This window comes from Lagopus leucura, unplaced genomic scaffold, assembly GCF_019238085.1.
Source record: "Lagopus leucura isolate 7727_CA_CO unplaced genomic scaffold, USGS_WTPT01 Super-Scaffold_100035, whole genome shotgun sequence".
In the NCBI taxonomy this organism is placed as follows: domain Eukaryota; kingdom Metazoa; phylum Chordata; class Aves; order Galliformes; family Phasianidae; genus Lagopus; species Lagopus leucura.
The window spans coordinates 2789178-2801165 of record NW_024962284.1 but is presented as its reverse complement, the minus strand read 5'-3'; the positions used below and the strand labels follow the sequence as shown (position 1 = coordinate 2801165).

At 47.8% G+C, this 11988-nt stretch overlaps 1 protein-coding gene across 1 annotated transcript in view; it reads left to right on the top strand.

Moving 5' to 3' along the window:
* The first annotated feature begins 1935 nt into the window (after nucleotides 1-1935).
* Nucleotides 1936-11988, top strand: part of LGR4 (leucine rich repeat containing G protein-coupled receptor 4) — a 59629-nt gene continuing 49576 nt past the window's right edge. Inside the window, exon 1 of the mRNA XM_042882730.1 lies at nucleotides 1936-2135. Coding sequence (XP_042738664.1) covers nucleotides 1951-2135 — 185 coding nt within the window. The 5' untranslated portion in view covers nucleotides 1936-1950. The remainder of the gene's footprint in view (nucleotides 2136-11988) is intronic.

Here is an 11988-nt window from a genome sequence, read left to right as displayed (position 1 = left end):
ATTGGGGTTACACTTTAGCAAAGTACATGTTTAGAATGTATCTGAACTGCTGCTGGCACTAGATGTGTCACACTATTTGGCAACTGTGTAGGAACACAGTATCTTTCAGTAAATACAAGAGCATTGTCAGAAGAAATATTGGAAATCATTCAAATTAAAAGAGCAGTTCATCAGTGAGCGGTCCGCTTGTTCTACACCAAAAGTGTATTTGAAGTGTGCCCAGAGCTTTTGGAAAGCATCGGTGTTGGTGCGTGTCAAATGCTGTGTGTGCACCAGGCAGAAGCATCTTGTGATCTTCATTTGGCCTTCGTGATGATCTCAAAACCTGAAGAATTCATTGCAGCTTTTACATACCTTTCTATTTTCTAAGTAGAGAGAAGGGTAGAGGATGCATCAGATAAATGTTTCCAAGATTCCCAAGGTGGAGGAAGGTCTGGAGACTTTCTTGTCTGGGTTTGGTTCTGCAGCATACGTTCTACCTATGCGTGCTGGAGCCAAGCCGTGGGATAAGTTCTGCTTGGCAGGGGCTGCAGGTTGGCAGAGGAAACATGAACAACTAACAGGAAAGTGACTGTGTTCACTTGGAGAACAGATCTGTGACACTTCCAGCTGTTTGGTTTGTTGTGCAAGCGCAGCTACTCTGGCATTAACTTTACACTATAGAGCAAAATTTGAGTTTCTTTACATCACAAGGCAGAAGGAAACAGTGATGGCAGTGCACTGAATTGGGGTGTGTTTGATAAAGGGCTTCAAAGGGTTTTATTGCTGACTGGTGCCACCGCTGGATTCTGCTCAGCTCCAGGTGGTCCTGTCACTGGAACGTGCCCATGGGCCTCGGGCTTCATTTTGGAGGATGCTTGTTGGAACGGAGGGTTATTTGAGACCTGAGCTTTCAACTGTGATAATTCTGAAGTGCAATTTTTGGTGACATCTGGTGTTGGATAAAATGTACCCATTATCTGCTGCTCCTGCAGCCATTCTGTGCGGGCAGTGGAATGAGACAGTCGGCACAGGGTAAGCGCTCAACTGTTCTTTTCCAGATGGAAAAACAATTGCTTTCATTTGTTTTGGTTTGGATGTTGGTGGATCCGCGTGCAGGACGTGGCTCCTTTAAATGCCCCCCTCTCCAGCGCTGGGTACAAACACAGGGCACAACCAAGAGCTTGAGGACGCGCGTGGTCTTCTTTCCCTTCTTTCTCTCAGAAACGAGAGAGCGGGAAGCTGAACGCGGGGCGGCGTGACTCCGTGTCGAGGCGTCGACCGCGCCTCCGCAGCCCGCGTGGAGATGCGAGGGAGCGGCACGGCGCGCTCTAACCGCCGGGCGGGCGGGCCGGCAGGTCGCCGGAGGTCCGCTCGGCTCGGCGCCGCCCTCACGGCGGTGTCCCCGGCTCCCGCGCCACCGCCTGAGGCGCCCGGCTCCCGCCGCACCGCGCCGCCGGGGCCGAGCCGTGGGAGGCCGAGTCCCCGCCCCGCTCCTCGCCCGCCTCCGCCCATTGGCCGCGCCCCCGCCTCTTTTTGCATATTCATCGGCCCCGCGCCCTCTCCCCACCAATAGCGGCGGGGGGGCGGCCGCCTCGTTAGCATACGCGCCTGGGCGCTGGGCGCAGAGCTGCTGCAGCCGCCGCCGCCGCCGCTCGCAGCGACTGAGGCCGGGAGGGGTGGGGGGGGGGAGCCGGGCTGCGCCGCGCTCCGCTCCGCGTCCGCCCCGCGGTCCGCTGGCCATGGCCGCCCCCGCGCCCTACCTGCGGCGCTGAGGAGCGGCGGGGCGGGGCGGCGACCGGGAGAGCTTTTTGTCCTCCTCCGCGGTGCTAGTTTTTTTTTTTTTTTATCATTATTTTTTATAATCTTTTTTATTATTGTTTTAAATCGTCGCTTTTATTTTTATTTTATTGTTATTATTATTTTTTTCTTGCGGCGGGGCCGTGCCGCGTTGCGGTACGGTGCCCGGCGATGCGGTGCCTCGCGTTGCTCGGCCTCGTCGCCTGGGGCCTGGGCAGCTCGGCCGGGCCCAGCGGCGGGGCCTCTCCACCACCGTGCCCGGCCTCCTGCAGCTGCGACGGGGATCGAGGAGTCGATTGCTCCGGCCGGGGGTTGGCCGCGGTGCCGCCGGGGCTCAGCGCCTTCACACACGCACTGTAAGTGGGGGGCGGAGGGGGGCAGGTGGGAGCGGGGCGCGGCGCCGGCAGCACAGCGCCTCCGGAGCTCCGCGGCTCCGCTTCACGGTGCGAGGCTCGTTCCGCTGCTAGAGGTGGAGAATCGGAGCTGCTGCTGGGAGAAGCGCTGGGCTGCGCTGGGTTTGGCGGCTTCCCGCGTTGTTGGGTTGTCTCGTCAAATGGAATCGGTGCGTCCGAAGAGCCGGCAGCCGTCGCGGATCGGGCTGACAAAGAGCTTTAACTTGGTGTTGCTGTGCAGGTCAGCTCCCACAGGGCTGCTTCTGAGTGACTGGAACCCGAGCAGGCGCTCCCCAGCTGTGCTGATCGTAAAGGATGCTGTTGGTCCCTGTTTGTTTTTCTTTTTCCCTTGTTTACAGCGCAAAAACGGGGTGCCTTCGCGATAGCTCTGCGCTTCAATCAGACTGCTGTAGTAAGGCCGCTGGAAGTTCAGCATACAGAATGCTCAGTAGCAAGCTTCCTATTGCTTCCTATTCCGAACCTGCTCCGGCTGCGCCCGGGAGAGCTGTGCAAAGAAAGAAATAAAATCAAATCGCTCCCTCCAGGTGACACGTCTGTGTCATGGCAAAGCGTCTTAGCGGTGTGTAGAGAAGAAAGCTTTTTGTGCTCCGTGTCGGGCAGCACGGTGATGCTAGGAAATCCCCTTAGTGCTGCTACGGGGCTTGTTGTGATTACAGCCATAGCAGCAGGGTCTGTAGCACAGGGATGGCTCAGAACAGGTTGGCAAACAGTGCTCTGTGGTAGTGGAGCAAATATATGGCTGCGTTTTGGCACTGGTGATTGAGAGCTGTTGCTGCGAGGCAGCACGTCGGGGGTATTGTGGTATCAGAGCAGCAGCTCTGCTTCTAAATCAGGAGAGACGGGGCTTGAATCAGGAGAGCTGAAGGCAGGCATCTCAGCGTAGGGATTTTGGAAGATAGAGAGGTGTGGCAGCATTGGATCTGAGCTATCTGAAGGTCTGGTGCGGATGGGTTGGATGGAGGAATGTGGAGGGAGTGGGGAGGACACGACCAGGGGTAATTAGTTGATGCTTCTGCTGTGGGCAGCCATTTGTTCCGTATAATTTAGGTTGGTGTTTATGTAGCTCTTAATTACCAGCTGCCCTGTTTTCTGCTTATGAAGGTTGGGATTCTGCTTGGTTGCAACGTAACTGTCACCCAGTGAGCTGATATGCCTGGGCAATAATGCTGAGGTGGTGGTGGCTTGGCTTTTGTAGTCAGTGCAGCACACTGCTGAGCCTTGCTCTGACACTTCACACACGTATGCTGGAACGCGTTCATCTTCATGGGAAGAAGTCACAGCGGGGCGTGCTCACGGTGCTGCTTTGAGAACTGGAATTTTCGTTTTGGGCTTAATAAATAAAATAGTGTGAGTGGTCTGCAGGAGACAGAAAGCAGGTAGTTCTGGGTAATGGCTTCAGGGATATCTGAAATGGGCCTGGCTGCTTCCAGGGGCGTGCAGGACAGCCATCTGTCCCACAGTCCTTTTGTGAATTGACCCCACAGTTATCACTTTTGTTTTAAACACTCCGGTTTTACTATAAGTGTTCCAGTGTTGCCTTCTTTCGTTGCCTCCCAGAACGCTGGATCTCATTTACCCACTTTTGCTGCAGGGCTGGGTGTTCAGGATGAAGCAGCCCTCTTATCTGCTGGTCTCTATAACCCGTGTACCCTACAGTCGGCTGTGGGTGATTCCAGAGCTTCATGGGATGAAGATGTCACGCTGAGGAAGGGTCCTATTTGACCCCATTGTCATGCAGGTTGTTCTGGCTGCTGCAGAGAGCTGATTGCCTTCTTTTCAGTTCATAGGCAGTGCAGAAGTACCTCCCCTGTCTCACGTTTGAGTTAATTTCCTGCTGTGTTTATGTATAAATGGCAAAATTATATGGTACTGTTTGGATTCAGCACAGTGAGCGTGTTTCTTTTTCTTTTTTTTTTTGTTTTTTGTCCCCTGGCACTTTTATTTGCAGAAAGGTACTGAAAGGCAGTGGGTACTCACTCACAGGGTACCCACCTGCTGTGCTCTGCATCCCCTGGCGTCCAGTCTGCACAGCAAGGACCTGGAGGAGGCTCAGGGGATGCTGTCTAGCAGAGCTGCCGCGCGAGAAGAAAGGATGTCCAGACACAGCCAGGGCTCTGGAAAATGTAGCTTAATTGCTGTCCTCCTGAGATAGAAAGGCCTTATCTAATGAGAGGTTTGAAGGTTTTACAGTTACTCTGTTTAGTTTTTCACTTGCCTGTGCAACATAGCAGTGATGCGCTGGCAAGTAATGAAAAGCTTATTCTGTCTTCCAGAACCAGGGAATGGAGCCGACCTGTTCCTCATTCCTCGTTTCTGAAGGGCTGCAGACAGCCCTCTGTCTCTGCTCTGGGTATCCCTCTGGCCCTGGTGCTGTAGGCCCCTGGTTTGCTGGGAACCCTTCTGTGGAATCTGTTGCTGTTTCAAAGCTTGATGCGTATTTTTATCCTTTGAATGTTTTCTGTTGGCAGCAAACTTGATGTTTGGCTGCTACCTCTCTTTTCCTTTTCTTCCTCCCAGAAAAAGGCCCGGCGCCCCACCGTAACAGATGATTTGTCAGGTATTTGGTGTTTGTTTTGCACATTGAGGACACGTATTTCAGCCATGTGTCATTTCTTCTTGGGTGCTCACTGGCAGGGGCTCGTAAATGTGACTTGGGGAACAGATATCGAGATAAGTCTGTAGCGTGGAAAAAAAAACAACCACCACAACTGGACTTCAGTGCAAGCAGGTTTGTGCTGGTAAATAATTAGCTCTTCAGTTCTCGAGAGGAATTTGCTGGTGACTCTCCGCCTGAGATGGAAAATATGGAAGCTGTAGTAGAACGGCTCAAAAACAAAACAAAACCCAAAGAAACTTCCTCCGCAAGGATCTTTATTTGTTTTGTATTCTACATCTAAGCCAGCAATTTTGCAGGACACAAGCTCTTATTTACCCAGAGAAAATTACTGGCCTGGATTTCAGAAGGGCTGAGCACCCTTCCTCCTTTTCAGAGGGAGCAGGAGCTCGGTGAGGGTCTCCCCATGTCTGCTTGTGCTCTTTCCTCCTTTCTGCTGCCCTGGTGCTCGTTCCTGAAGCTCATCCTCATGTTGGGAATGGGCATGAGCTCATGTGGTGTTTATGGTCTGGAGAATTTGCAAACAGCTCAGGTTTGCCTGCTGCTTGTTTTGCAAATAAGCAAGGCAGCAAGGTGGCTGCCGGCTGGTTAGCCTCAGCGTTGCTCAGTTAGGAAGACTGAGTTTTTGGGCTGCAGCTTAGTGGGTTTGGGGGTTTTTGGGGATGACGGGAGGTCTGAAGTAGCTGGGGAAAGAACTGGAGAAATCTGCATCATCCTAGAAATAGGTGACAGAGGTGAGAGAGGATTGGCAGGATAGGGTAGGACAGAAGAAACCATCCCTACATGGCAAAAAGAAATCTGTCAGTTCAGGCGCTGAGGATTTAGATGTTAGGAGACCCATGTAAACAGAGCCTTCAGCAGCATTTCCCACGTTAGAAGTCCTGGCTGTCCTTCCTACCTGGTTGGCTTGCCATCTGCTGCGGCACTGACCCAGGATTTGGCTATAGGGAAATCCTCTTGGGTAGTATTTCATACCTGCCTTTCAAATACTGCTGCAGTTTTTTTGATAAGATATTTTCTAACTATTGTCTGAACAGTTCGGGTTATGTGGTATTGGTTTTTTTGGGTTCCCTTGGACCCCCTTTTGGAAATGTGGCTGCGGTTGTTAGCGTTCCCTCTGTGACTCAGAGGCAGCCAGCGGTGGTGGGTGCAGAACTGGGTGCAGTTGTGGACATCAAGGTAGTTTGGTCAGGGTTGGGGCTCTGAGCACCTGCTGGAGCTTTGGGTGTCTGTGCAATGTAGGGGAGTCCCACTAGGTGACCTGTAAAGGTCCCTTCCTACTCAGACGATTCAAATGGGGAGCATCTACCATGTGTTGGTGCCCAGAAAGTGTAATTAAATCATGCAGAAATGGCAATCTACCTGGCAAAAGAGCTGACCTTGTTTTTCAAAGTTCTGAGTTAGTGCTGCTGTCAGTGCCTTGTGCTGAAGTAGAAAGCTTGCAGTACAATCAAGTTGTGCTGTTCGTTATATGTATCTCTTACAACCATGATCTCAAAAATAATGGGCAAGACAACTGCAAAACATTTGTCCTATAGAAGGAGGTTTCTTTTGTTTCTCAGGTGATGCCAGTTGGAGGCAGAGCTGGATGTCTGCTGGTATGACACAAGATCATTCCTACAAGGCATTATCAGCTCTCTTGTTGAAATGGGATCCTCAGCGTACCAATAGGTTTTGTTGTTGTTCAAGTCTAATATCGATAATTACACATTTAATTAAACCTCTTGCTTTAAAGTATTGAAGGTGATTTTGTTCAGGATAAAAAAAAAAAGAGCCCAAGCTACTATGAGACATAAGAAACTCTTTAAAACTCAGCATCTTATTCCTGCAAGCCCTGGGTTAAGAATGCGGGAGGAGCCTCAAACCACCCATATGTGGTCTGCAGAAGCTGTACAGAAGGTGCTGCCTTCTGGTAAGGAAAGAAGTGCTAATTCTTTTCCTTGAGGAAAAAATGGAAAGAATTTGTGAAGTTGTGAAGAGTGCCCTGAAAAATCAGGTCCTTGCAGCGAACAGCTGTACTCGCAGCATTTTCTTATTCAAATATGAGGACTTTTGTAAGCACTGTACCTCCTCCTTTTCTCTCCCCCGACCAATCCTGGAGGAGTGCTGGGTCTCACATGGACTATCTTCACTCCAAAAGCCTGGAGAAAATGTGTTTGGACTTTTAAATGGTGCACAATTAACAATGAATCATAAATGGATGTGCAATTTCTGAAGTATGCAGGGGAGGCCTAAACCTGTTTAATTTGGCTTAATGATGCTGCAAACATGGTCATGCATTTTATAACCTTGTCCTGTGAAAATGTGTTGTTTTTTTTTTTTTTGGGGGGGGGGGGGAGGAAGGGGAGTTTTCCCATTACCTCCTTGACATGTGCACAGTTGCACATGAATAGCCTGACCCAGTGCCTCAGCGGGGAGAGCGGCATGGCCTTGCTTTCAATAGGGCTGTTACTACAAGGAAAACATATGGGATACTTCAGTCCTGTCTTTGCAGGCAGCACACAGGGTCTGCTCCTTGGCAGAGCTGCTGCGTCCAGCCTTCACTTGGCTCTCTCTTGTTATAAAAGCTTGCAAGGAGCTATCTTCTTTTTTTTTTTTTTATATAGAATCATAGCGTGGCTTACAGTTGGAAAGGATCTTAAAGATCATGGAGCTTCAACCCCCCTAGCTCAGGGTGCCCAGGGCTCCATGTGCCTGGCATTGGGCACCTCCAAGGCTTGAGCGCCTACAGCTTCTGGGCAGCAGTGCCAGGGCCTCAGCACCTTCCAAGTGAGGAAGTTCTGCCCAAAGTCTAACCTCAGCCTCCCCACTTGTAGTTTAAAGCCATTCCCCCTTGTCCTGTCGCTGTCGGATCATGTAAAAATAATTATTTGATTCTATGATTCTAATTGGAACGCTTAGGTTTAAGAAGGGGGAGGAAAAAAAAAAAAAAAGTAGTAAAATGGATTTGCTAATATTGACCAAACTGTTAATGTTTTACAGAACTAGTGTGGCTCTTGCTAGGCGTAGAAAATCCATGTCTTTTCCAAGGGCAAATCTGCTGGCGCTGTGCTGAGTGTTCAGTGGAGACTAAATTTCTTGAATACCCAGCTTCAAGTAGTGACCTAATCAGAACTGACTTACTCTTGCTCGAAATCTCTTTTCCAGAAGTTTCAAGGAGTTTGTTGATCTGTTTGCTTGTTTTTTACCATCTTTCCCACAAAACCCTGGTCTCCGGGCCAGAAATGTGCAGTTAGGAATTTTAAGTAGGGTTTTGAGGATAATAAACAGCGGTCGTTCATGGCTTCAGCCTCTGCAATTGCGCTGCAAAGCCGACGTTTCCTTTTTAGAATCTCTCCTGAGCAGTCGTGCCAGTAAAATAAATCTGAAGTGTGTTTGGAAGAGAAGACTTTCGTTTAAACAGCAATGTGTCAGAATTCCTGCTTCAGAGTAGGACTGCCTGTACTGTTGCTGTCTCTTCATTCGCACAAGACAATTTTTTGTGCCCTAATAATGAATCGATCACATGGCTGGGAAGAATACTGTAATGCACGTTGGGTTGATGCATGTATCTAAATACTCTGGATTTTTGTCTAACCGACTTCATCCCACAGTTCTTTCAGGCAAAGCACATCACTGAGTCTCAGCTGATTTGGTGCCATCAGCAACGGAAAATGGAATGATAACAGGAACGTCAAAAATATCCTCCTTAATGCCATTGTTTGCAGCTCTGAGGGTTCAGTGTCCTGTCGACGTCTGAGGGATGCCATGTGCAAGTTGTGATTACTTGGGCAGTGTGAAATCATCTTCCTCCATGAGCTTCAGTTATGCTCGTGGGGAACACACAGTTAGGAATGTCTACACACTGCTCTCCCCAACATGAAGTTCCCTGTTTGGTAAGAGTGCAGCTGTACGTTGAGCTTTTTCCCACAACCTTGGAGCAGTAAATATTGCTCCTGACAAAACGTGGTATGTGCTTGCCTACGTGGATCTCTTGAATGGTAAACACCCAAAATTGACTTTCCAAACTCTAGCTGCCTTTTTAAATAAGGCAGCCTTTCTTATTTCTTTCCATCCCGTTAGTGTTGTGGTGTTGAGGGTTACGTGTGTTCTCCAGCTTGCCTGTCTTCAACAGGTATGAGCTGAATATGAATTTCCCTGTCGCTCCCTGAATTGTGAAGGAGTGCATGCTCCATGTGTGCTTTTTGTTTTAAAAGCACTTAGCACCCAGTTAATTTTCAGGGAATGTATGTAGGTCATCCAAGAAGCTTCAGCAAATAATAACTGAGTGTTTGTGTAATTAAAAAGGCAAACAAATGGTCTTCTGGTGCTGCCTTGCCAGCAAAAAGGCATTGCTTGTGCCTTAGAAAGGCTCTCTGCCCCAGATATGCAACTCGTGTAGAAGGAGGAGATGCTGTTGCAGCTTCACCATCTTCTCGGGGTTGTGCAAATGACTTTCCTTGGGTTTCTGCACAACAGCCCAAGGCTTCTGAGGAAGGGCTAGGCAAGTAGCTCGTCTCACCTGTTCTCTTCTGTTAAAGCCATTTGAACAAGATGGTTTCCTCCATGTAATGGTGGAAGCACGGTGAGCACCTCCACTGCTGAAAATCTCAGGTGTATTTTAAGCATTTTTTAACTGTTGAAAAGATGCTATCTGTGGAGAGATTAATGAGCAATAAGTAAACTATGTTGGATCTGGGCTTGCAGAATGCAGTTTAACTGCTCTGGGTTTCAGCACACTCATTTAATTACTGGGTTACTGCATGCTTTCTCTGGGGGGTGAGAGTGTATGTGTGTGTGTGTGTGTCCAGGGGAAGCGTATGCGTTTATACAGAGTATGAATGCAGTTTGGGGATGCCATGGTTGTGTTGCTGAAACAATCTTGCTGCCTTAATTTCCCTTCAAGAGAATTGTGGATAGGCCTTACTGTCGTTTGTACTTGATTACTTCATTGTTCACTTCCCCTGTGTGATTTAACATGCACAAGCTTAATTATTCTTTTCTGGCCTAGGGAGAGATTTACTTCCAATAATTACCTTCACTGCCCTTTACCCTTCTGCACGTTAGTCTGTTTGGAGAAACAACGTTGCTCAGTAAGCAATTCCAAACACAGCAGTGCCTGAAACTGTCCTGGAAACATAATTTATACCTTTTACATTTCATGTTAAGCTTCAGTGCGCTGCTAGGTGTATAGAACTACCAAATTTCTCACTTAAATAAAGGCAGTAGGTACTTAGAAGAAAAGCACTGCTTTGCACCTCATTCTCATGCTGCGTGTGAGGTGACTCAGGTAAAAGGAAATATAAATTAGTAAATAACTTCCATTAATTCAGCCATTTCTTTTTACAAGCAACTGCTGTTTAGTCATATACTATTTAAACGTCAAAAGAGCGTGACTCCATATGAGATGAATGTGATGCAGTATTGCCAGACTGATTGCTCCTGTGATAGCAAATAAGCGCATATTTAATTTGGTGGAAGTTTCTCAGGATTACATCTTTCTGATTTTTTTTTTTTTTTTTTTTTTAAATTATTGGATATTTCTTCCTTAAAATCTTTTTATTTTAAGGCAGTAAGAGAAGAATCATTTAGGTAGGGGGGGGAAGTGCAGAATTAGTTCTAGCAGCTTTGTCTTCTGCAACTTATATTAATCTGTGTGCTAAACAAAATATATCATCCGATATATCAAAGGGATGGGAATGCTGCCTTCTATGCCGTGTAACTGTACACAACTATTTTGTGATAAAAAGTTCAGTTTGTGTTGGATCCCTGGGATAGATGGTGCCTGTATTAGGATAAGTTATTTAATTCTATTATTAATTACAGAGCAAATGTGTTTATAAAATGGACTATCTTCATATATGTGGGAAAGATCAAGTGCTTTGAATGTGACAATGTCATGTATGACTTTCCATTAAGCTGCCGTTGTTATATCCTGATGGTTGTTTACAGGCAAAACTAGAGGGATGGTGTTGGAAAAGTGTGTATGAAGTGTGCATAGCCGTGTGTTTTTGTGTGGAGGTAGCTGAGGAAGCAGAGGATCACAAGTCCAGTTTTCTTGTTGGGAATCAAAATGCGTGCTGCCAGGAGGGCGCACAGCCAGGCAGGCTGGAAGTGCAGGTAGATCACTTAGATTGCTTTCCGTGGGTCTCCTGCTTTTCCATCGCAAGTGCATTAGATGTGTTTATATAAAGAATTGATCTCGTGTACATGATTAAACTTGACAAGCCTTAATCTCTGTTGCAAAGAGTGTGGGCTAGATAGTTCATGTGGTAGGTCTTTGTTTTTCATGTAAATACTTGTGATGTTGGATTTGCATTAAGTATGCTGTTTTTCTCTTGACGGTCTGGTGATAAAAATCTACTTAGGTTTAAATAGTGTAGTCATGTGAGTGCTGAAGAGACTGAAGGAAGAACTTGACCTTTTCAATAAGTGCTTCTTTGGCCTCGTTTATCTATAATGGCAAGCAACAGCTATCAGATTCAATTTTGTCAGAGTTCCTGTGAAAGATTTCATTCAGATTTATGAATTTTCTTTTGAGAAACTGGAAAACACACTAAGTGTTCTTAGATTCTTGTGTCAGCAATGGTAAGCGTTATTCTCTTTCCTTCGTATCAGGGGAGCATCCAGAAGGCCCAGAGCTCTTCTGCTGAATTTGGTTAGCACAACTGTTCCATCTGGGATGTGACTCCTAACCAAGCAAGCTGGGCAGACGCTGTGCCAGCAGGACACCTTGTGTGCTGATGCAGCTCGTTCTGCTGGGAACATGGGCACGGAGGAGCAGTCCTCCACCAGCCTGTGCAGCCACTGTGCTGGCAGAGCAGGCCGTGTTATTTTATGCTTTTAGGCCACGGCTGTGAGAGCTATCAGTATTGAGTGCTGGGCCGTGCACTAGTGAGAGACAGGTCTTCCCCTTTGAGAGCTGGGCCTGGGGCTTTTTTTGGGCATGGGAGGGAGGAGTTGAGTCTTGTTTTGCTTTTTTACACTATATTATAACAGTGGCATTTGTTGCTTCCAGTGTAACTTGGGTTCTGTTGTGATAGGACAAGGGGAAGCAGTTTCAAAATAAGAGGGGAGATTTAGGTTGGGCATAAGGAAGCAGTTTTTTTTTTACAGTAGGGGGTTGTGAGACACTGTCGCAGGTTTCCTAGAGGCAGTGGATGCTCTGTTCTTGGAGACGTGCAAGGTGCGGCAGGACGGAGC